The sequence below is a fragment of the Mesoplodon densirostris genome, chromosome 2 (assembly GCF_025265405.1).
Source record: "Mesoplodon densirostris isolate mMesDen1 chromosome 2, mMesDen1 primary haplotype, whole genome shotgun sequence".
NCBI lineage: Eukaryota > Metazoa > Chordata > Mammalia > Artiodactyla > Ziphiidae > Mesoplodon > Mesoplodon densirostris.
In genome coordinates, this window is record NC_082662.1 from 170,172,316 (window position 1) to 170,198,207 (window position 25,892).

Below are 25,892 nucleotides of genomic sequence, written 5' to 3' on the forward strand. Positions count from 1 at the left end.
GGTAATTTTTTTGAATCAGTTTGTTGAACTGACATGGACATGAAAGTGTGGCTGAATGATTTTACAAGTACTGAAAAACTGGTCTCTATTAAACTTAGATTAAAAAGAATCAAATCTGAGACTTGACATCCTTTAGATCTTTCAGATCTTTGATGGTGGCACAATCTTCACCATTCTCTCCCCCAGGATTTGATTTTGGTTTTGATTTCATATCCTGTGGGGAGAAACAGAGGGTAGTTTCAGAGGCTCCACTTACCCTTTTAACCTTCCCCACTGCAGTAGCTCTTCTTATCCCACAGGCCAAGGACCCAATTAGGGGGATCCTCTAACTGCCAACTTCTACTCTCAGGGACTGAGGAAATGATCACCAAGTGAGTCCCCAGACCCACTGGACTTATTGGAAGCCAGGACTCCGTTTATGACTTCCTGCCTCTACCCCATATACCCCAACTTTAAAGGAGGTTGATGATGACTTCAGGCCTATGACTATCAAACTCAGATATGTGTTCGATAGTCCTTGAAACATCTGGGTATCCCCCTTTCCTCAGTGTACACTCACCTGAATATATAGGTCCCTTTGAGGAACGACTAGGAATCATTACAGGGTACACTTGCCACACTGCTCCAGGGCGCTCCCTCCTAGGGACCTGGCCAGCTCTTCAATCAATGAGTTCCAGATCTGAAATTTGGCTCAGGTCTGGGAAATGAGCAAGGCATCAAGGCTTTTCATTAGGGTGACTGCCCACCCATTCCTACTCCTCCAGTCTTGTCTTGATTGTAGATATTAAGTACCTGCTTTGTTGGCTACCCATCTATTTTGCCCCTAGAGACACCATGTCCTATTAACTATTTCCATTTCCACATGTCCCTGTGGGTCAACTCCCCTTGGCTGTCCCTTCAACCTTGCCAATTTTTATGGTAAAGGCAGCCCCCTGCTTTCCCATGATTAAGCACTGCCATCTGGCCTCTGTTATTTTCAATAGGCCATGCATCATTCCCATCACTCCTGAGTCGGAAACGTATTGTTTTGTCAGAGAGAAGATTCTGCAGGGTCTTCCTGCATGGGAGGAGTGCTAGCTCTTAGAGGACGGCTGGGCACCTCTGCAACTCTGAGGGTTCCGGAGAGTCTGCAGAGCCAGATCCTCAGGGGCATCCCCCTAAAAGTCTCCTTTCCATGTGTCACTGTCAAAGGACCTCAGGTTTTCTCAACTAGGACTCTAACCTTAGCATAACAAACCTGCCTTGGCCAAGAGATTAAATGTCTCTGGGGCTCAAGCTATTAAGTCCTGCTCTTACCCCTTAGCTGTGTTCACGCTTCAAGGAGGTGATAAAGGTCTCCTTATAAGCTACCAAAGAGGCCCTCTGGCTCTCCACTTAGCGTTTAGGTGTTGGATAACTCTTTCTTTTTTTCATTATTCCTATACAGGACATCAGTGCAATTTAGTAAAAACCAACCAACTCCACTGTCCTCATAAGCACTGTTTTCCCCTTTTCTTTCAATGCCTGAATCATGGCACCAGCAAAGGTGTGTTCCCCTGCCCTGGGATATTTCCCAGGACACCACAGGTGGAATCTTCAGTCACCATGTGTCAGGCATTATGCTCCACATTCCACTTGGGTTGGGATAGTCCCTGCCAGCCGGGTGATGAGTTATCCAGTTCAAAATCCATTGTGCCACCTGCTTTTCCAGATCATTTCCTAATACCTACTGTTCCAGTTCAGGTTCTCTGAGAAGCAGATGTCAGGATAGAATCAGATATGCAGAAGATTTATTTGGGGAAACACTTTTGAAAGATATAGCAGAGAGGGATCATGAGGATGTGGGGAGAGCCTCAGACCAGATTGCAGGTCTGACACTTATAAAAGAGAAGGGAAAGGAAGGGAAGGGAAGGCAAGGCAAGGCAAGGGAAGGAGCATCTCATAGGAGGAGCTTCCAACTGCAGGGCAGCTCTGAGGATATCTTGGCCAGGCCAGTGGGGAGGTTGTGCTAATTATGCTTTAAACACCTTACATGTTTGATTGCTGAAAGGACTCACAGGACTCCAACGGTTTATACTCATAGTTTTTTGTTTGTGTGTTTTTAGACCTTTTATTTTTAGAACAATTTTAGTAGCAAAATTGAGTGGAAGGGAAGGAGGTTTCTTATATACCCACGTTTTTTGTTTGTTTTTTCTTTGCAGTACGTGGGCCTCTCACTGCTGTGGCCTCTCCCGTTGCGGAGCACAGGCTCCCGACGCGCAGGCTCAGCGGCCATGGCTCACAGGCCCAGCCGCTCCGTGGCATGTGGGATCTCTCGGACTGGGGCACGAACCCGCGTCTCCTGCATCGGCAGGGGGACTCTCAACCAATGCGCCACCAGGGAAGCCCTACCTGCGTTTTTTGTTTGGGTGTTTTTAGACTTTCTTTTTAGAACAATTTTAGTAGCAAAATTGAATGGAAGGGAAGGAGGTTTCTTATATACCCGCGTCCCACAGCACGGCTTCCCCTTTTCAGCGTCCCCCACCAGAGTGATACATTTGTTACAGCTGATGAACACACATGGACACATCTGTTATCACCTGAAGTCCACAGTTTACATTAGGCTCCACTCTTAGCACAGAACAGTGTTTCTCTTTGTTTGTTTTTTTTACAGGCAAAGGATACAGTACAGTAACAGCAGGAGAAGTTATGCAAGGAAGGGGGCTGGAGATCTCAGGCACAGGCTTCTTTGTCCTCCCACTGCTGGATCGCACAGGATGTGCTTTGTCTCCAGGTCTTAAACCACCATTGGCTTGTGTACCAAGGAGTCCAAAATTGACTCATTGTGGGAATCTATTGGAGTGAGCTGAGAGTGTAGGCCTATTCTAGCTCCACTACCAGCCCTAATCATTGAAATCCCTGAGGCTCCACCAAAGAAACAACTATTAATTAATGCTGACAAGCTGGTATATCCTGCACCCCAAACACAGACCAATGGTCACAGAACATCCTTTATTGTGTTCAACAGTGTTGCCGAGGGTCACATGCTGCAGGCAGCTCTGTACGTAAGCATGCAGCCAATCCAGACCATGCCATGCAGGAGCCCCAAAGCCAAGACTGTACATTATGGAAGGCCCATGTTGAGGACAAATGGCCTGGCTCTCAGCTCTGCCATGCTCAGTTATTGGCTAGGAGCAGCAGCCTGAGGAAAGCATGGCATCAGCACAAATGCTGAGCACATCTTAGGGTGCAGAGGCTGGGGCCGTCAACCAACAGCCTGGACATCTGTGAGGCATCTACCTCCATAGCTAGCAAAACCCACTTCAGGAAAAGTTTCTCAAAGCTCCCCCTGACTCTTGTGTGACCCCCATTTATTTCTCAGGTTTTTCCTCTTGCCATATCTTACTCTCCAGCCATCCTGAACTACTTAAAGTTCCTGGAATAAAAGTCATTTACGTTCTCACCTCTGGGCCTTTGTACATGACCCTCTGCAAATACTACTACTACCTTCTTCTTCCACTTCCTTTCCCTAACTTCTACTCATTCTTCAGGTCTCAGTTCAGAGACCATTTCCCTGAGAAAATTTTCCTGCTCCCCGCCCCTCCCTACTCTATGCTTTTATAGCATCCTGTTCCCAACGTCAAGGTGGCACTCATCATGCTACTGAAATCTCCTAAAGAATCTGTGTCTTCCATTAGACTGTACAATCTGTAAGGGTAGGCACTATGTCACACTGAATGTTGCCTAATGTATGCCACACAGTAGGTGCTTAATAAATATTTGCTGATCAACTGATGGATAATTTCACCCTGTTGAATTGCTTAGAATCTGGGGGTTAAGAAGAGAAAGCAAAATCCGTGATTATCCAATTCAATGTTTTCTTACATCCCATGGACACATACATGTCCTGAAGGGGCAGTCTTTCCAGGTTGGAATCCATAAATCCACTGCATCTTTCTGGCTGGGGAGCTCTGATGACAAGGCACTCGCTCCTTCTTGGGTAGTCTGGTCTCATGTGCTCCTTAGCTGATGTCCCCCAGTTCATTTAGAAAATTCTGGACAATGATCCAGTGTGTTCCTTTGTGTGGGGAATATGTCTTTCTACTTTCCCTCCCATGGGATGATCTATTACAACTTTTTCATAGTTTGTTACTAAAGATACCGGTTGAAAGAGGTTGCTCTTATTCCTTCAAGGAATTGATGGTTTTCCTTAGGCTTGGCTCCATTTTGCAGACTGAAAAGCCGAGGTCTCCCTAAATAACCTGGGATACACCACTAAACTTTGCTGAGCATAATGTCTTTAGAAGTAGTTTCTCAGAAATACAACTAACAACACTTAGTTCCTTCTTGGTACAATTTAGGGAAGCAGGATGTAGGAAAGAGTGGCAGGGAGCTGGTGTTTATGTGCTGGGATGTGGGCCAGGTGTTTTACATAAGCGATCTCATTTAATTCGCACTACAGCCCTGGAAACAGGCTTAATAATCCCTTCCTCTGTTGTTGCTGTTGTTGTTTTTTAACCAAATGATACTTTCATCTGGGTCTGAGGAGAAACTGGTGTTTGATGACCCTCCTAAGGTTCATTCTAAAAAACAGGATCTGTCACGAATTCAATCTGCACCTTCCTGTAGCCACTTGGGTCCAACAGGAAAAGCAGTTTCTTTCCAGCATAGTTTGCAGAATAGTAAGTAGAATATTTGGCAGAAAAGACAAAGTGGAAAGGAAAGCAGTTTGATATCGGTCTTTTGTTTGCAGCTATCATTTAAAATTGCCCAGCACAAGACGGGAATAAAGATGCAGACATACTAGAGAATGGACTTGAGGACACGGGCAGGGGGAAGGGTAAGCTGGGACAAAGTGAGAGAGCACCATGGACATATATATACTACCAAATGTAAAATAGATAGCTAGTGGGAAGCAGCTGCATAGCACAGGGAGATCAGCTCAGTGCTTTGTGACCACCTAGAGGGGTGGAATAGGGAGGGAGGGAGGGAGATGCAAGAGGGAAGAGATATGGGGATATATGTATATGTATAGCGGATTCACTTTGTTATAAAGCAGAAACTAACACACCATTGTAGAGCAATTATACTCCAATAAAGATGTTTTTAAAAAGATAAATTCATTTAAAAAAGAAAAAAAGATAAATTCATTTTAATAAATAAACAAACAAACAAATAAATAAAATTGCCCAGCAGAGTGTGGTTGATTTTGCATCTTCATTAAGTGACTAAGAAAAGGATTCTACAAAAAGTGACTACCAAAGATTTTAGATTGAGACAAAACCCAAAAAGTCTAAAAGTAAGATTTTTCACCTAACAGTTTTATTGAGATATAATTCACATAGCATAAAATTCATCCGTCTTAAAATTCAGTGGGTTATAGTACATGCACAGAGGTGTGCAGCCATCACTGCAATCAATCAATTTTAGAACACTTTCCTCACTCCAAAAAGAAACACTGTATCCTTTAACAGTTACTCCCAATTCTCCCCCCATCTCCCAACTCCAGCCCTAGGCAGCCATTAACCTACTGTACTTTCTGTCTCTATGGATTTGCCTGTTCTGGACATTTTATATAAATGGAATCATACAATATGTTGTCTTTTGTGTCTGGCTTCTTTCACTTAGCATAAAGTTTTCAAGGTTCATCTAGTCGTAGCAATGTATTAGTACTTCATTTCTTTTTACGGCTGAATAATATTCCATTATTATTATTATATTATATACCAATTTTTTCAACAACCACTTTTATTATGAAAGTAACAAAAACCTTACTGTAGAAAAATAATAACTATAAAGAAAAAAAGTCACCCATAATCCTACCACCTAGAGACAGCCACCACTGTATATCTTTCATTCTGGATTTTAGTCTATGCATATATATTTGTAAATGAGATCACATTGTGTGGCCTGTTTGTGCAACATGTACTTTTTTTTTGGCTGCACTGAAGGCGAGGCTTGCATGACCTTAGTTCCCCCACCAGGGATCAAACCCCGGCCCTCGGCAGTGAAAGCGCAGAGTCCTAGCCACTGGACTGCCAGGACTGTATTTTTTTTATGGTGGTAAAGTATACATAATGTAAAATTAGCTATTTAAACTATTTTTAAGTGTACAGTTCAGTAGCATTATGTACATTCACACTGCTATGCAAACATTACCACATCAATCTCAGAACTTTATCTTTCCAAAAGAAACTTTATACCCACTAAACAGTAACTCCCCGTTTCCCCCTCTCCCATTCCCTGGCAACCACCGTTCTCCTTTCTGTCTCTATGAATGTGACTATTCTAGGTACCTTATGTAAGTAGAATCATACAATATTTGTCTTTTTGTGACTGTCTTATTTTACTTAGCATGATGTCTTCAAAGTTAATCCATATTGTGCATATGTTAGAATTTCCTTCCTTTTTAAGGCTGAGGAATAATATCCCATTGTATGTATATACCACATTTTGTTTATCCATTCACCATTGATGGACACGTCGGTTGCTTCCACCTCTTGACTATTGTGAATAATGCGTCTATGAATATGGTTGTACAAGTATTTCTTCAAGACCCTGCTTTCAATTCTTTTGGCTATATACTCACTCAGAAGTGGGATTGCTAGATCATATGGTTATGCTGTTTAATTTCTTTGAAGAACTGCCATACTATTTCCATAGTGGCTGTACCATTTTACATTCCTACCAGCTATACACAAAGATTCCAATTTCTCCACTACCTTGTCAACACTTGTTCTTATCTGTCTTGTTGATTATAGCCACCCCAGTGGGTGTGAAATGGTATCTCATTGTGGTTTTGATTTGTATTTCCCTAATGACTAAAGATGTTGAGCATATTTTCATGTGCTTATTGGCTTTTATATCTTCTTTGGATCCTTTGCCCATTTTTGAATTGGGCTGTCTCTTTATTATCAAGTTGTAAGATTTCTTTATATATTGTGGCTACAAGTCCCTTATTAGGTATACGATGTGGAAATATTTTCTCCCATTCTGAAGGCTGTCTTTTTGCTTTCTTAATAGTGTCCTTTGAAGCACACAAGTTAACACAGAAATAACTCAATATTTGATAAATGGGCCATGGGACTGGAAATGACCAAACAAATCCCTAAAATGTGGCCATCTTTATTTCTCTTATGATTTATTTTCATGACTTTAGTGACCTTGTCAAAATTTTAGGTTTTTTTTTCTTTAAGCAAACAATGACACATACAATCATGTCATTTTAAATTGGAATACACAATTCGAGGAAATTTAACAACCTTGTGATGGATGTGTTACCCTAACATCACAGAGGGAGAAACTGAGGCTCTGAGAGTGGGCCGGATTCTTGATTCTATCACCCGGTCAATGTTGTCCTTGAACAAGTTACCAGATTGTTGGGAGGATCAAGTAAGTCAAAGATTATAAAAATCTCCCTCATAAATATCCAATAAAGACCCTCACTGAAAATAATAAAGTGCCTTGTTTGCAGTCACACAGCTAATAAGTGGTAGATCTGAGGCTGGGATACAGCTTCAGGCTTCAGAGTGTGAGAAGACTCATTTAGGGTCCTTCTTTAAAATGCAGATTATCAGAGAAATAGCCTAAAAATATTTGTTTAAACAGCAGACCTGCTGTTGTGTGTGTGTGAAAACTGCCTTAAGATAAAACCTGGTTTGCCATCAGTTGTTTTTCATCTTCACATAAGATAGATCAGAATGTGATTAGAAGGCACAGGAGGGGTTAAGTTACCTATGAAGGATTACTTTGTAAAATTTAATTTTTCATCCCCCTCCCCTTCACACCCTGCTTCACCTCCAACCTCAGTAAGTGGCGGTACCCAGTTACCCAAGGCACGAAGTTAGCATCCAGTGATACTTCCCATTCCAAAGTGGTGGTGGCAATAGCTAATATTTGAGCCAAAATGTGTTCTAGGAACTATTACAAGGTCTTTATGTTTACCAAGGCATTTATGCTCAAAACAACCCTGTTATTATCTGCATTTTACACATGAGAAACTGAGGCACAGAGAATTAATAAACAAACTTGCCTGAGATTATACAACTAGCAGCCAGAATCCCAGCCAAGCCTTGGGGCTCCAGAGTCCATCCTCTGAAACTCTAGGGTGGCTGGTACAGATATCTCCTCTCCTTTGCCTGCCTGCCCCAACAAGCTTCCTCCTGACTGGTTTCCAGAACTCTCATTTTGTCACACTCCAATTCGTTTCCCACATTTGTGTTCTACAACACACGTGGAAACATGCCAGCCCTATACTTTAAAACCCCACCATCCATTGCTCCAGTGCTCTTAGCAAGTTCAGCTCCTTAGCCTGGGCCGGCCTGTGTGTTCTGCTGTCCTCATCTGTCTACCACCTTTTAACTTTTTAGTTCCTGGAATTCACCCGTGTTGTACCCTCAATGCTTAACTATCCCCCGCCCGCCCCGCCCCCCCCCCTTACATCCCTGGAAAAAAAGGACTGGAGCTCAGTAACATTTGTTAGACGAATTGCTGAAAAGCAAGAGTGGTTTATTACTGGACGCTGTTATAGACAGGAATTGTGAAATCTTTCCTGGGCTTCTTTCAAAACTGGATGAATTCTCATTGTGTTCTCGTAACATTTCGATCAGGGTACTTCATCATCTTTAAGTGTCACTGTCGGTTTTTGTTTCTGTAATTCTCTCCCAGCTCACTACATGGTCTACTGCGAATGGGTGAAAGAGCTGAGCAAAACAGTTCTTCAGCTGCCGACCTAAATGACTAACTTCATGACCTCTCAAGGTCTCTCCTCCGAGCTCCACGCAACTCCGGTTCCGGCATTCGGGAGGGGTGGCCCAGGCTCCCAGGGGCTGCGGGCACCGCGAGTCCTGGGCGGGCAAGCTGTGGGGTTGCCGCGGCCTGAGCCCTCCTCCCCGGCCCTCCCCCAGCTCTCCGGAGAAAGGAGGGGATGGAGACGCCGGAGAAACGTGGGCTTGGAGAGCCGCGAAAATTTTACTTCGGGTAGAACCCCCTAGGGGAATGCGGCCGAGAACCTGGGGCTTCTCCCCGCGCCGGGCCTACGGGTGCCGCCTCCCTGCCCCCCTGCCCTCTCCTCAGCCGGCCGGGGCCTCCTTCCCACCTTCCCTCCTTTTCCCCACTCGGAATAAACAGCCTGCAGTTCCCGCAGCTGCAGCGCGAGACTCGAAACGCGCGCCGGGAGCGAGCCCCGGAGGGGGCGGGCGGCGCGGACCGGGAGCCGGGCCGGGCGGGACTCGGCAGCTCGCGCCGCTCCCCCCGCTCTCCCCGCGCTCCGGCGCCGGGCCCAGGTAGGGGCGGCGCGAGACGGGCCTGGCGGCGCGGCCTCCCTCCCCCTCCCTCCGGCCCGGCCGGGGGCGGGAGCGGAGGGGCGAGGCGCAGCCCCACTCGGCGGCACCCCCTCCCCGGGCAGGCGCGGGCGGAGCCGGGCCCGCCTCAGCCGGCAGCGGCGGGAGTAGCGCCGCGCTGCGCCGCACCGCGGGCAGCGAGCTCCGCATTCGAACCTCCCTCGCAAAGACTGTCTCCGCCCCACAATGCACCGCGGCGGGCAGCCTTTGAAAAAGCGGCGCGGCTCGTTCAAGATGGCGGAGCTCGACCAGTTGCCTGACGAGAGTGAGTAGCACCTCAAAGCACCCCCACTCTTCCCGCCGTCCGCCTGCCCCCGGGTTGCATCCGGCCGGGACGGGCGGCCGTGCCCTCTGCCGGGCAAGTGGGCTGACTGCCAGCCCCGCTGTGGTCCCCTAGTCCTTTCACCCCGGTATTGCCGCCGCGTCGCCGCCTTTGTTATGGTGTCTGTGTATTGGTTTGTGGGGTTGTGTGAGAGCCAGGGCCGGAAACCGAAAGCCCGGGGGCCCAGCCCGGGCGGGGCGAAGGCGGTGGCTGCTCTCCTGGCCCGGCTTGGGCCCCCGGCCGCGGTGGGGGAAGAGCGACCGCCGGCCGCGGGGGCTGTCCTCCCCGCCTGCACCGCTCGCCCGGCGCGGAGAGACGCCTGGCGGGGTTATGTAACTCGCTTTCGGGGGCCGGGAAGGGCTCGGGCTGGGGAGGGGGTGGTCACAGCTCTCCTTCTTGTCCCGGCCTCTGATCCTGTCCTGTCACAGTTCCTGCCGCTGCAGGCACTTGTGATCATCACTGCCCTCCCCTCCCTCCTCCGGTGTGTCCACCCCTGGAAGCATTTCCGTGTCAAAGGGCTGACCCCTTCCCCTGGGACCACAGGTGGCTGTGGACCTTTCCAGAGATAATCCAGACTGGGTACACAAGTGTTCAGGCAGCCCCCATCCCGCAGACTTTCTTCTCTGCGTATGTGTCTTAGGAATCACGGGGGTACCTTTACGCATGGATGTGACCATCACCACAGGCATATTCAGTACTCTTCCTGACACCCACCCTGTGCATTGCCTCCTTTAACTACGTTTGCTCATCCTGCCATCTCAGACGTGGATGCTCACTTGTGTTTAGTAAGTAAAAGCACTAATTCTGTAGTTTAAGCACAATAGAACTTAATTTTGTAATTTACAATATTGTATTGATATAAAGTATACAAGATAAAGGCACATCTTTCAGTTAATTACAGATGGGTCCTGATGCAACTCGCTATTCCGTTTATGTATATGTATCATTTGTGAGAGTTTTTAGTGTAATAGAAACAACTGTTAAATTTATCTGTGCAAGACACTTTTAAAGTGAGAACTGAACACAGCCAATTCTGTTTTCCTTGTGGGGTCGTATATTCTTAATGTGCTATAAAGTTGAAAGTTCAAGTTGCCAAACTGGTGAAAAGTTGTATTAAGAGAGTTTGTGTTTTAAATTTGCTCTAGACCAGGGCGGAATTCCAGTAGAACCTTCTCAGTGATGGAAATGTTCTGTTTTGCGATGTCCAGTAGGGTAGCCACTTAGCCATATGTGGCTCTGGAACTTTTAAGATGTGGCTAGAGTGACTTTTAAATTTCGTTTGATTTTTGTTAATTTAAGTTTAAATAGTCATGTGTGTCTAGCGGCTACTGTATTGGATAAGGCACAGCCGTAGACCGCCAATGAATTTTATTGTTTCTTATTTGGAGAATACAGTCGATTGTGATTTAGGATGCTTCTAAATAAAGGGGGGCCTGCTAAACACAATGTGCTCCTCATCTGGAAGTCCTTGCTCTCTTTGTCGTAAAGATGTTTTATCACCTCTTGGAAGTCCCACCCACTAGATAACTGTCATTTAGAATATTTGCTCATTATCATTAAACATTTATTGGGGATTTACTCTGGTTCTTTGCAGACACTTGGGACTCATACTAGGGTTCAAATTACAACTACACTCTCAAGCTACATAAGATAATCATTTATATTGCTTTGTGACATCTCTGGTACACTAGGGTGTGTGTGGGCGTGCACCTTAGCTTGTGCGATATATGTCTTGTTTAGCTTGACCACCACAGCTGGTTGAAAGCAGGGATTGCTTTACCTGGTTTGTCACACAGTGCCGTAAATCAGATATATATGAATGCTTAATTTATATGGAATTGAATGTAGGGTAAGAGGCATGGTTAATGAAACGGCAGCAGAAGTGATTTCAGTTTGATACTAGAAGTAGCGATATGTTTCTTTGCCAGTTTTAGTCAAGGGGGCTAGTTTGTAAGTTATCCAATAGTCCGTATAACATTATCAATAATAAAAGCTACTATCTATTTAGTACTAACTATGAACCAGGTGCTGTGCAAAGCATATTGTATACATTTACTCATTTAATCCTCATTCCAGTTGAGGTAAGTACTCTTACTAATGACGTAGCTGAGGCTATCTTCAGCCCAGATCTTTCCTCTGGGCTTCTGTGCTTAATATCTCTTGCCCATTTCACATCTTCTCTCAGATGCCTCAGAGGCCCCTCAGACTTTATGGGTTCAAGATCTACCTCATAATCCTACTGCAGTACAGAGATACTTCCAGTGGTTCCGGTCATAATGAATGGCTCCGCTGTGCAGTCAGCTAAAACCTAGATAGAGGTCGTCTTCCACACTTCCCATAATTAAGCCTTTACTGAATCTTGTAACTTTTACCTTCTAAATGTCTCTCGGTTTTACCTACTTCTCACCTTCATCCTGGTCCAAGCTGTCACCATCTCTTCTGCATTAATCGCTTCAGCCTCCCATCAATCCACCACCCAAACCCTCCCCCCCAACCTACACACAGCCAGAGTGATCCTTTCAGAATGTATGTTATGTCATCCTATTGCTGAAAACACTTTACTAACTACAAGACCCTTTGTGGTCTGGCCATTCCCCACCTCTCTCCAGCTACATTTTGTACCACTCTTCCTCTCATTCTATCCCTTTGAACTAAATTGGACCTTTTTCATTCCCTGTACTCACTAGGCTTTCTTTTTTGCACATGCTGTTCTCTCTACCTGGAATGCTCTTCCTTCCTCTCACTTCCAGTTAAGTGCTACTTATCCTTTAGATCCCATTTTAAGCTTCTGTCCTCCCTGACAAATAATACATCTTCTTATTAAATCTTTTCATACCACTGTGTAATTTCTTAGTGGCAGCTGTCACAGTTGCAGCTTTACGTTTGTTACTGTGATTGTTTGGTTAGCTTTGGTTAGAAGCCCCACCAGAGAAGGTGCCATTTCTGTTTTTCTTCATGCTTGTGTTCCAGTTCCATGCATGACAGCTGGCTTACTTCTCTGTTCTTTTTTCATAACCACCCTTCTCTTGCCAGTGACTTCCCAAACATAATGCCCCGACCCTTCCTAGAATATTCTAAATGTTCTACCTCAGGGCTTTTTTACCTGCTGTTTCTACCAGCCTGACTCATTGCTTTGCCCCCCTGTCCTCTCATGGCTAGTCCTTTTCACATGTTACCTCCTCAGAGAAGCCTTCCCTACCCACCCTGTGTAAAGTTAGTTACTCCCCACGCTGCGATCCCTTGGTTATTTCCTTTACAGCAGCTGCCACCAGTGTAGCTGTCATTTTATATACTTGTTTATTGTATGTCTCCTCCCACTACAGTGTAAACTTCCCTGAGAACAGAGGCTTTGTCTAGCTTTTCCTTCAGTTAACCCCAGTCCCTAGAATAGTGCTGTGGCAGGTATTCAGGGAATATATGTTGAATGAATGAACATACCCAGTTAAAGCAGGAGTCTAACTTAATTGAATTCACCTGCCTGTAAAATACATGTTCTTAACCTAATCTTTTTTTTTTGATTGATCAAAGTAATACAAACAATAAGCATGGTCTGAAAATTAGTCCTGTACTATGTGCATTTTTCTCTAAGCACTTTTACATATACTAACTCATTTAATCCCCATTTTACAAAAGAAGAATAAGTAGCACAGAGAGGTTAAGTAACTTGCTTAAGATAACACAGTAAGACAGTGGCAGAGCCAAGATTCAAACACAGCTAGTCTCCATCTGTGTTCTTAACTACTATGCTATACTGTCTCTCAAGAAGGGAAGAAGGTTAAAGGTGGTAGGTCAGAGTCTGCAAGATACAGTCCCTGCCTTCTTGGAGCAGGAATGAATATCCTTACAACTTACACCTCTTCCTTCAGATCTCTGCTCAAATATCACGTTTCAGAGAAGCTAATCATGAGCACCTTATAGAGAAATAGTCTTCCCTCCACCAACTCCCACCCCACATTCCCTATCCTTATTATCCTGCTTTATTTTTTTTTCCAGTAGTGCTTATCATCCCGTGATATGTGTGTGTGTGTGTGTGTGTGTGTGTGTGTTTGTTTCCCCCTCGCTAGAATGTAAATTCCAGGAGAGCATCAGGAGCATGGACTTTGTCTGTTTTGCGTGCTGTCTGTATCCCCAGTGACTAGAGCAGGGGCCAGGATGCAGGCAGCACTCTACACATATTCACTGAATGAATGAATGGTTACCACTTTTTCTCAAATGGACCATGTTTTTCTTGGTAGCTACACTGACACGTGCCCTGTCTACTACTGCTGCTTTCCCAGTTGTGTTGTATTTTTTGAGGCTTCTTAGCAAGGCTTTATGGGCTCTCTCCCCCACTTTTTCCCCTACAACTTTACTGCCTTTGGTCATTAAACTTCACTTTGCCATATAGAAGCTGTTAACGTGTCCTGTTAACCATTCTCCACATCCAGGCAGGAGTGTAGGGGGAAAGCAAGAGTGGCTTTGATGTTGGTGGGTTGTCCGACAAGCCTCTCATACTGCCTTGCAGAGAAATCAGTTGAGGTTTAGAGATCTGAGATACATAAAAATGCTTCATAGCCAGAACCATGATACTTTATCTGTTACTTCTCATTTAACGCCTGTTGTCCATTTATGTGAGTTGTAAATCATTGCTGCTTTTGTTAAAAACCAAGGAGAATTAATCTGTCTTCTCTGATTTTTGTACTTAGTTCATGTTCTTCTATCTTACTTTATTCCCTGAGATCATCTTTTATTTATTTATCTTTGTGTTTTGTGTAATGTCATACTGGACTGGCTCCTTACAGATGTTGACAGACATTTTTAACAAGCCACTTACAAATCTGTCTTATCTCAATGTAAGTAAAAGGCTAACCTTTCAAATAACATCACTACTGCCTGGTCTTAGATTATATTTTTTTAAACATAAATGGATGTCAGAGTAACTGAGATGAGAAATAGCTGGTTGTAAAATAAAACAAATTTAAAAATGAGGAATGATAAGAAATAATAATTTGACTATAGTAAAAGAAAAAAAGGTGTTCTAAACAGTTTTTTAAATTTAAAGAGGGAGATTTTGCTCATTAATAATTATATGAATAATTTCTATTTTGGAGCATAGAAAGGTTTTTTTCCCCTGTTAATTTATTTTCTTTTATTGAGATATAATGAACATATAACATTGTATTAGTTTTAGGAGTACAGCATAATGATTTGATATTTGTATATGTTGCAAAACAATTGCCACAATAAGTTTAGTTACTAACTACTAATCGCCACACAGTTACAATTTTTTTTCTTGTGATGAAAACTTTTAAGATCTATTCTTTCAGCAGCTTTCAAATATATAATAGAGTATTGTTAACTATAGCGATCATGCTTTGCATTACATCCCCAGAACTTATTTATCTTATAACTGGAAGTTTGTACCTTTTGACCCCCTTCACCTATTTTGCCTATCCCCCACGCCCTGCCTCTGACAACCACCAATTTGTTTTCTGTATCTGTGAGTTTGGTGGGGTTTTTTTGTTTTTTTAATTTAAAAAAAATGTATTATTACTATTATTTTTTGGCCATGCCACACAGCTTGTGGGATCTTAGTTCCCGACCAGGGATTGAACCCAGGCCCTCGGCAGTGAAAGTGTGGAGTTCTAACCACTGGACTGCCAGGGAATTCCCTTTTATTGCTTTTTTTAAGACATCACATGTAAGTGAGAGAGATCATACTTTATTATTTTTCAGATGACTTGAGCTTCTTTGCAGTATACCTATCCAATTCTGAGATTTTCAATTTAGTGCTCCCCCTCTCTCATAAAAACTTCTTTCCGTATCAGTTCTCCTACTTCCCCTCACCTATAGATCCTATCCTTTATTTACACTAGAACCTGCAGCCCAGTGTTTCTCGAAATGGACCTGAGGGGTACCTGCAACAGAATCCCCTGAGGGCCTTTATTAATCACACAGTTTCTGCATGTATGAGGAGCTTCCTGGTTATTCTAATATGCACTAATGTTTTAGTCAGTGAACCCCTCCAGCTCCCAATCCAGCTTGGATCTTTAAGTGATGCACATACCTGCATTCTAGACTTCCAAGGGACTTATTGTCTGCTATGACAGTCCCTGGATCATTTCCATCTTCTGTTTTCTCCACTCTATTACCACTTCTGATCTTTGCCTCAATAAATGTCAATTCCCTTTCTCTTTTCCTTCTCCAGCACACTTCTGGATGAGGATCCAAAATCACTTCTGTCCCTACTCTTCCTCTTACCTCTCTCTCCACATTTTTCTCTCTTGGGAAGGTCTCCAGTTCTCACAGCTTCAAACAAGACTCCCAAATATCTCCAGTTCTTCCTTACATTGTCTGAGTTTTGGTCAATAGCTTGAATTGTCTACTAGTTATTTCTTTTTTTAAAAAAAATAAATTATTTATTTTAATTTATTTATTTTTGGCTGTGTTGGGTCTTTGTTGCTGTGCACGGGCTTTCTCTAATTGCGGCGAGCGGGGGCTACTCTTCGTTGCAGTGTGCAGGCTTCTCATTGTGGTGGCTTCTCTTGTTGCGGAGCACGGGCTCTAGGCATGTGGGCTTCAGTAGTTGCAGCACGTGGGCTCAGTAGTTGTGGCTTGCGCGCTCTAGAGCACAGGCTCAGTAGTTGTGATGCACGGGCTTAGTTGCTCCGTGGCATATGGGATCTTCCCGGACCAGGGCTCGAACCCATGTCCCCTGCATTGACAGGTGGATTCTCAACCACTGTGCCACCAGGGAAGCCCTACTAGTTATTTCTAATTGCACATTCCACTGTCACTTCAACATTGCTAAAACTAAATGGATCACTTTTAACCCTAAACCAAGTTCTTTTTCTCTCACTTTGATTATGAAGTAATACTGATTTGTTTTCATTGCAGGCTCTTCAGCGAAAGCCCTTGTCAGTTTAAAAGGTAAGAATCATAGCATGATTCTTTTAGGTATGACACAAACTAGGAATTTATTTCACTAAATTTATTTGGATATAGTATTTCTCTTTTCTTTCTAAGTTATGATCCATTATAGCTTTTAAATACTGGTTTTCACTGGTGATAATAAGTTCATATGGGGAATCGGCCCTTGGTTTTCTCCCCCTAGAATTATTGATTAAAGAACTTTCTAACTAAACGTTCCAGACATTTCTTACTAGAGTTAAATCATTTATTAAACAACTGGGCTAAGCTGTATTTTTACATAATTGTTTGTTTTTTAAGAATCTTGTCTTCTAAGTAGTAATGCAAGTCTCTTGAAATAAAAGAATGATAATATTTTTTTCTGAGAAAAAGTTAGACGTGCTCCTTGGTCTTGCTGTTTCTTTGTGTAAGTACGTTAGACCTATCCTCTTAATATAATTTATTTTGAGATTTTACCTCTTGAGCAAGATTCTACTGGATAAGTAAATTTGGAACCAATGTAGATCTTCTCAAAGGTTCATTAGTGCTTTCAGTTTTTAAAGCTACTTTATTATACTCTGAATTGGTGATCTACCAAATTAAGTCCTTCTGGCTTGAGAACACTTATCTTCCAGGATTACCCTAATTTATTTGCCCAGCAGGATCAACCACATCCCATCTCTTTTCTTTTGTACTTTTTAAAATATATGTCTGAAAAAGTATTCCACTAATTTTTTTCTCCCAATATTAAAGCCATTTCTCTTTTTAAGAAAGTATATAGAAGTGATATAAATTTTTTATACAAAAATTAGAAAATGCTTTCAGGTAATTAGAAGGAAATAAAACTAACTATCTTGTGTATATTTATCCCAGTTTTGTATATCTCTCTCTAAATAAACATATCCTTTTTGTAAACATTAAACTCGCCTTCTTTATTTTCATAACACACTTAATCGGTAACTTGATCGGATTTTTTCTGGTTGCATACAACTCTGAAGACGTTTCTTTGAATTAAGGAAAAAAACCCACATATTTCATTTTTGGATATCAAGTGTTTTACACATTGAAGCAGAAATATGCTCTAAATTCAAGGTTAAAGGAGCTTTTCCCATTTTTCCTTGCCTGCTTTCAGTCAGATTGTACTGAGGTAGTTCTTGGCAAATAAGAATAGAGGAGTTATTGAAAAACAAAATGAAATAAGCCACACATGTTTTAATATGAAAATGTAATACTTTCAAGTAGCATTGCCTTGTCAAATTATTTAGCGAGTTTGACAAAAAAATACAGAAAAGAGGGCCTCCCTGGTGGCACAGTGGTTGAGAGTCCGCCTGCCGATGCAGGGGACACGGGTTCGTGCCCCGATCCCGGAGGATCCCACATGCCGCGGAGCGGCTGGGCCCGCGAGCCATGGCCGCGGGGCCTATGTGTCCGGAGCCTGTGCTCCGCAACGGGAGAGGCCACAGCAGTGAGAGGCCCGCGTACAGCAAAAAAAAAAAAAAAAAATACAGAAAAGATTTTTTTATTTGTAATAAACTAAAATTATTATGGTCAGTATATTTTTTCTGTATTTGTAAATATTTCAGATATATTGCTGTTGTTAAAAAGGCCATGTTTATAGTATGAAATCCTTTGAACTAAACTTAAATATCATTAATAATTATTTATTACAGAGGGAAGCTTATCTAACACATGGAATGAAAAGTACAGCTCTTTACAAAAAACACCTGTTTGGAAAGGCAGGAATACAGGCTCTGCTGTGGAAATGGTAAGGAATTAGTTTTTCTTAGTCTTTAGAATATGATAGCTAAATTGTCTGTATTACTGTCACGTGCACATTCTTACAGCACTATAAAAATTTTCCAAGGGTTTTCCCCAACTCCAAGCTTTTGTGTCATTAAGTGTCATTGAACAGTATTTGATCATATCTAGATAATCTATAGCCTGTGATAATCTGTTCATCATTAAGCATTTGTTAAGTAATGGTAGTTTCTTTAAATAGGCAAACTCAAAAGACTCCCAACAACCCGAAATCTTACTTTTAATAGATTTTTTTAAAATAAAAAGATTGTACCTGGCTCTGGTCCCTACAAAAAGATATATAAATAAGTGGTAAGATACTGAAATCTTGTGTAAGTCAAGGATGAATGCATTTAGGGCTGGGAAGTAGAGATGAGCGTATAATTGGCGTGACTAACAATTTTCGGGGCCTCTCTTCCTCCCCTGCCCAGCCAGGTAGCCAGGAAATTTTAGGGGTCAATCATGAAACAAGCCTGGAGCTAGGTTAGACAGTAGCTGTCAGTAGCCCGGGCAGCTGACCACAGTGAGTGTACAGGACTCTCCACGCTGTTATCATTTCTGTCACCATCATTCTCTTCCTCCTCTCTGCCCATGGTCAGAGGAGGGGAGCAGGGTAGAAGGGACTTCCTGTCAGGGCTCTGTAGTGTTGAGACTCTCAGTGGGTTTAATTTCACCGGTCCATACCTCTAGCCTTGACCTAGTTGGATGCTTCCCGTATGTTGCTAGCCCGCTGCACCGGCTTCACTTCTAAGTAGGCATGGAACTGTCTTGAAGGGTGGGAGAAGGATTTGAAAAATGATGTGGGTGCTATTGGGATATTATTTCTGTTGTTCTTCCCTATTACGCCTCTGAACCTAGGATGGACTGTAAAATTTTTCATATTATAAATCCTTAAGTGTGTGATGTACTTTGGATGCTTAAATTTTTTTAGTTCTGCATGCACTTATTAAGTATCTGTTATAGGTATCTCGTATTTTTATTTGGAAATGGAAATTTGTCAACAGTTTTTGACAGCGGATCTAGTATAATATTATATACATTTAGATTTACTCTCTAAAAGTGATCTAGTAACTTTGTCTCAACCCAGCCCTATCCAATAGACCTATCAGGTGAAACACCCAACTGGTTGGTATTAATCCAAGTGCCAACATAATGAGAACTAGAATTTCCAGAGCTTAATTTTCCTATCTTCAACATGCAAGACTGCCAGTGTACTATACGAAGAAGACTTGGGTTCTAGTTTTAATTAACAGCTAGATGTTTCATTTCTAAACAAATTACGTACATATGTATCTTTCTACTTTCTAAAATCTGAAATTATTTGTGTGCTTTTTATTACCCATTCTTCATCCTTCAATACTGCTGATAATTCGGAATTAGCTGTATTTTCCAAGTATAGAATTGTGTTTTGGAACAAAAATGGCAGGTGTTTGGCCTTTTCATTAAATAAAAAAATTTCTATCATAGCCTTTCAGAAATTCAAAACGAAGTCGGCTCTTTTCTGATGAAGATGACAGACAAATAAATACAAGGTCACCTAAAAGAAATCAGAGGGTGGCAATGGTTCCACAGGTATGTGTGTGCTAAAATTTTGCTTCATTGAAAGAAAGTGAGCAATCGCTCAGTATAATAAAGTTTATATTTATTGGACTTTAAGCCAGTGTAGAAAGCCAGTCCTCAGTCTTACAGATGCACACTCTTCTTCTTCTTTTTTTTTTTTTGGCCACATCACAAGGCATGTGGGATTTTAGTTCCCCGACCAGGGATTGAACCAGGATTTTGTGCCCCTGCAGTGGAAGCATGGAGTCCTAACCACTGGATCGCCAGGGAATTCCTATGTACACTCTTTTTTTAAGTGTGGAGATAGTGGACATTCAGCAAATGGATTTGGCAAATTGGAATCAGCTTGGCGTTTGCATGGAAATCAGAGGGGAAAACTCATTTTACTTTGTCTTTGAGTGAAGTATGTTGAAGACTTCCTTTATCCAAAAGAGGAAAATATAGAGCATGAAATCATATCTCCTTTTTCATTTTTGACATCTTTTAAAGAAAAATTATAGTGGACATGTAAGAATCAAAGCAATGAATGAAAATTAGATAAGGAAATATTAACTTTAAGAATACAATAATTTTCTCCTATGAAATGTATAATTTTTGATACAGTTATTCCCTACTTCCCATTCATTTTTTTTTCAAAAGTGTTATAACATTTTTCAGTAGGATGTATCACAGTAGAGGTAATTTTCTCAACCAAGGATTTGGCATCAAATTAATTAAAGGTATTACCAGCAATATGCCCTTACCAAAAAAAAAAAAAAAAACCAAAGAACTTTTACATACCTTTATGATCATTTCAGATAGTAAAATATGTTCGTTCTCTGTAAAATGAACAAAAATATATGAACTTTTTAACATCAAGGACAAGTGTGCATAAGCATCTAAAATTCAATTTAAAAATTTGACCCAGTTGAAACTAATACACAGTGTGCATTGACTGGCTCAGTAGATGTCGGATACAAGGTTGAATGAATACAAGAATAGTCAACAACTATTTCTTGTATTGATTTTAGAAGAGCTGTGTTATTAGGATAACTTGGATGCTTTAATGCTGTTTAGATTTTTTAAATTTCCAGAGGTGTGGATTTTTTTTTTTTTTTTTCCGGTACGCGGGCCTCTCACTGTTGTGGCCTCTCCCGTTGTGGAGCACAGGCTCTGGACGCGCAGGCTCAGCGGCCATGGCTCACGGGCCCAGCCTCTCCGCGGCATGTGGGATCCTCCCGGACCGGGGCACGAACCCGTGTCCCCTGCATCGGCAGGCGGATTCTCAACCACTGTGCCACCAGGGAAGCCCGTGGATTTTTTTTTAAGTTCTTTTTTTTCCCTCCAACTATTTACTAGGAAAATTTTCAAACATACAGAAAACTCTGGTCTTTGTGACTGTGAAACCATCCTGTCCTAAGTCTGTCCAAAGCTCTCCTCCCCAGGCACGTATCATTCCTTCTGGGACTATTTCACAAAGGCCTTTCTACTTGTGAGCAATACAGAACAAATATAACATAGGACAGACATGATATGAGACTTCTTTAACTGTGTGAAAAAATTTTATACCCTCTGAGTTTTCTCTTTTCTATTCTTAACATGCCTAGTTCTTTCAATCTTCATTTACATGATATGCGTTGTTCCCTTACTCTCCTAGTCACAGCCTCAAATCTGGTGTATTCTATCTGTGTGTTTGTTTAAAGAGTACTATTCAGAGCTGGAAAATTACTAAAAACCAATGTTTTTTCAGTACTTAGTATGTGCCAGATCCTGTTCTAAGCACTTCATATGTATTACTTTGATTTAATCTTCAAACCCCCCATGAGTTAGGTTACTATTTTCTTATTTCCCATTTTTCAGGTGAGAAAACAGACACAGAAGGTTTTTTTTTTTTTTTTTAACGTATTTATTTTTGGCTGCACTGGGTCTTCTCTGCTACGCGTGGGCTTTCTTTCTCTAGTTGCAGTGAGCGGGGGCTACTCTGTGTTGCGGTGCGCAGGCTTCTCACTGTGGTGGCTTCTGTTGTGGCACAGCATGGGCTGTAGGCCCGCAGGCTTTAGTAGTTGTAGCATGTGGGCTCAGTAGTTGTGGCTCTCGGGCTCTAGAGCACAGGCTCAGTAGTTGTGGCACACAGGCTTAGTTGCTCTGCGGCATGTGGGATATTCCTGGGCCAGGGCTCGAACCCATGTCACCTGCATTGGCAGGTGGATTCTTAACCACTGCGCCACCAGGGAAGTCCACAGAGAAGTTTCTTGTTCAAGATCACAAAGCTAATACGTGAAAGCTGATACTAAATGGCAGGCAACCTGTCTTCACAGGTCTACTTTTTTTGTTGTAGCTTTATTGAGATACAATTAACATAGCATACAATTTACCTATTTAAAGCATACAATTCAGTCGTTTTAATATTTGCACAGAGGTGTGCAACTATCACCACAACCAATTTTAGGACATTTTCATCATCTCAAAGTAGCAGTCACTGTCCATTTTCCATTTGTTGAATAAACTCTTAGAAGTGTAATTGCTACAAGGGTATTTACACTTAAACTTTGAAAGATACTACCTAATAATCTATTTATAAAAGTTGTAATAATTTATATTTCCACTAACAGATTGAATATATTTCCTCATACTCACCAGAGGAATCTTTAATACAGTTTTATATGCAATGAGCCACCAATACCCTATTTTAGAATTTGGGTCAATAACTCAGTAGAAATAAAAATAGCACTCTTTCTGATAATAATACTTTATAATAATTTGGTTATTATTTATGCTAAATGACTCATGACATGTAATTTTTTTTTACATTAAAAAGTTAATTTTCTAAGTACAATGTGGTATCCTGAATTGGATTCTGGGACAGAAAAAGGACATTAATGGAAAAACTGGAGAAATCCGAATAAAGTCTGTGGTTTAGTTAATAGTATTATACGAATGTTAATTTCTTAGTTTTGACAAACCATGGTTATATAAGATGTTAACATTAGGGAAAGCTGGATGAAGGGCATATGGAACCTCTGTATTATCTTTGCAACTTTTCTATAAATCTACAATTTTTCCTAAGTAAAGTTTTATATTAAAAAATAAAAAGTTAATTTTGACCTTCACCTACCCTCCAGATCTGCTTCCCTCTTCCACTGGTAACCAACCACTGTAGTTTTTTTTTTTTTTTTTTCAACCACTGTAGTTTGATTATCCTTTTAGATTTTTTTAATACTTCTAAACCTTTATATATGTATTCATAGAAAATATATGGTATTGTTTTGTGTATGTAGTTTTAAAATTACATTTATAGTATTTTCATGATATTTTATCAGGCATCATTCTTGTAATTTATTTTTTCACTCAAAAGTGTTTTTTTTTTGTTTTTGTTTTTGTTTGTTTGTTCTTTTGGGTTTTTTTGCCTCGCAGCTTGCAGGGGTCTTAGTTTCCTGACCAGGGATCAAACCCGGGCCCCCTGCAGTGAAATCAAAAGTCTGTTTTTGAGATCTGGCCATGCTGACTGATTTAGTTAGACACGCTTCAATATTTCATTTCTTTTTACTGTTTTGTAGTAGTCAATCTTATACCATAATTTATTTATAAATTCTCCTATTTTATGGGCATTCAAGTGGTTTCTAAGATTTCATTATTACAAACAGTGCTGTAGTGAACATCCCAAACGTATTTGTATAAATTTGCAAGTGTTTTTCTAGGGCAGCTGGCTAAAATGTGGAATTGCTGGATCACAGGATATGCACATTTAAAGTTTTTAAAGTAGTGCCAAATTATTCTCCAAAGAAATTGTACTGGCTTATACTTTCAACCAGTAATATATCACAGTGCCTATTTTACCTAATGCTTGTTAACTCAGTATATAACTAAACATCTAGATTTTTGCTAATCTCACTTGTTTTAGTTGGCATGTCATCTATGAGTGACAGTGAGATACTTTTCATATATGTTTACAAACTTTCTTTCCTTAGCTCTAAACTGTTTGTCTTTCTCTGGTTTTTTATTAGATTGTTGGTCATTTTCTTATTAGTTTGTAAGAATTTATATATATTAAGAATATTAGCACTTTGGCTGTTCATACTGGATATAATTTTTTTCACAGTTTGTAGTTTGTCTTGTGATTTGTTTCTATGTTTTTCACCATAGAGGACTGAAAAAAATTCTAAGGGTCAAATATAGCTGTGTTTCCTTTTAATGACTTTTTGATTTTATGATTAGAAAGACCTTCCCTCGTCTAACATTTATAGTTTTAGAATTCTTTCTATATTTCTTATTTCACTTTTTTTAAAAAAATGTTTAAATCTTCAGTCCATCTGGAATTTATTTTGGAATAAAGAATGAGGTAAGACTGCAACCGAATTTTTTTCCTAGAGGACTACTTATTTGTCCTGGGTAACATTTACTGAACAATCCATCTTTTATACATTGGTTTATAATGCTGCTGCATGACAAGCTATATTCCTGTATATATTTGGGATTATATCTAGACTTTTTTTTTTAAAGAATTCAAATGGGGAAGACCAAGTTACTTTCTTTTTTTTCTTTAAGTTTTTGTTTGTTTGTTTGTTTGTTTGTTTATGGTTGCATTGGGTCTTCGTTGCTGCACGCAGACTTTTTCTAATTGCAGCAAGTGGGGGCTACTCTTCGTTTTGGTGTGTGAGCTTCTCCTTGCGGTGGCTTGTTGCAGAGCACAGGCTTCGGTGGTTGTGGTACATGGGCCCTAGAGCACGAGGGCTTCAGTAGTTGTGGTGCGTGGGCTCAGTAGTTGTGGCATGGGCTTAGTTGCTCTGTGGCATGTGGGATCTTCCTGGACCAGGGATCGAACCCATGTTCCCTGCATTGGCAGGTGGATTCTTAACCACTGTGCCACCAGGGAAACAGCTATTTCTAGACTTTCTATCTCTTTATATCTAGCATGTCTCTGTATGTGCTTGTGTCAACTTTTTTTTTTTAATTTATTTTTTGGCCACATGGGACCTTCGTTGCTGCGTGTGGGCTTTCCCTAGTTGTGGTGAGCAGGGGCTACTCTTCATTGTGGCATGTGGGCTTCTCATTGTGGTAGCTTCTCTTGTTGTGGAGCACAGGCTCTAGGGCACACGGGCTTCAGTAGTTGTGGCACATGGACCCAGTAGTTTTGGCTCGTGGGCTCTAGAGCGCAGACTCAGTAGTTGTGGTGCATGGGCTTAGTTGATCCGCGGCATGTGGGATCTTCCCGGACCAGGGATTGAACCCATGTGCCCTGCATTGGCAGGAGGACTCTTAACCACTGCGCCACCAGGGAAGTCCCTCAATTTGTTTTAATGTGACTTTATATTGTGTTTTAATCTCTGATATAACATTATTACTTATCCTTTTTTAAGATTTTCCTAAGTATACTTGCACATTTATTTTTCCATATGAACTTCAGAATCAACTTGACTAGGAAAAAAATTCTGTTGGGATTTTCATTGATGTTGAACTAATATTATAAATTAATTTTAGGGTTATGACCTGTAACATTGATACTACCCATCCAAAAACTGGTTGTAGTTCTACTTATTCAAGCCTTAATACCCCTTAGTAGACTTTAAAATTTTTTTCCATGTCAATCTTGCACATTTCTTAAGTATATTCTTAGGTATTTAATACTTTTTGTTCTTGCTGTTTTTGCTGTCATAAACAGGATATTTCTTCTGTTTGATTTGTTCTCATTGATATATAGAAAAGATAATTATTTATTTATTTATTTATTTTTGGCTACGTTGGGTCTTTGTTGCTGCGCATGGGCTTTCTCTAGTGGCAGCGAGCAGGGGCTACTCTTCATTGTGGTGTGTGGGCTTCTCGTTGCGGTGTGTGGGCTTCTCATTGTAGTGGCTTCTCTTGTTGTGGAGCATGGGCTCTAGGTGCGTGGGTTTCAGTAGTTGTGGCACTCGGGCTCAGTAGTTGTGGCTCACAGGCTCTAGAGGGCAGGCTTAGTAGTTGTGGTGCACTGGCATAGTTGCTCTGCGGCATGTGGGCTCTTCCTGGAGCAGGGTTCGAACTTGTGTCGCCTACATTGGCAGGTGGATTCT

At 41.5% G+C, this 25,892-nt stretch overlaps 1 protein-coding gene across 3 annotated transcripts in view; it reads left to right on the plus strand.

Moving 5' to 3' along the window:
* The first annotated feature begins 9,377 nt into the window (after nucleotides 1-9,377).
* LIN9 (lin-9 DREAM MuvB core complex component) overlaps nucleotides 9,378-25,892 on the plus strand; it is a 94,847-nt gene continuing 78,332 nt past the window's right edge. For 2 of the 3 annotated variants that reach the window (XM_060088625.1, XM_060088626.1), the window contains exons 1-4: nucleotides 9,378-9,564; nucleotides 16,498-16,530; nucleotides 18,180-18,274; nucleotides 19,774-19,878. In XM_060088625.1, the coding sequence (XP_059944608.1) occupies nucleotides 9,486-9,564; nucleotides 16,498-16,530; nucleotides 18,180-18,274; nucleotides 19,774-19,878 (312 nt within the window). In that variant the 5' untranslated portion in view covers nucleotides 9,378-9,485. Of the gene's footprint in view, nucleotides 9,565-10,303; nucleotides 10,407-16,497; nucleotides 16,531-18,179; nucleotides 18,275-19,773; nucleotides 19,879-25,892 lie in introns of those variants that run through there. The other variant, XM_060088627.1, reaches the window with a different exon arrangement.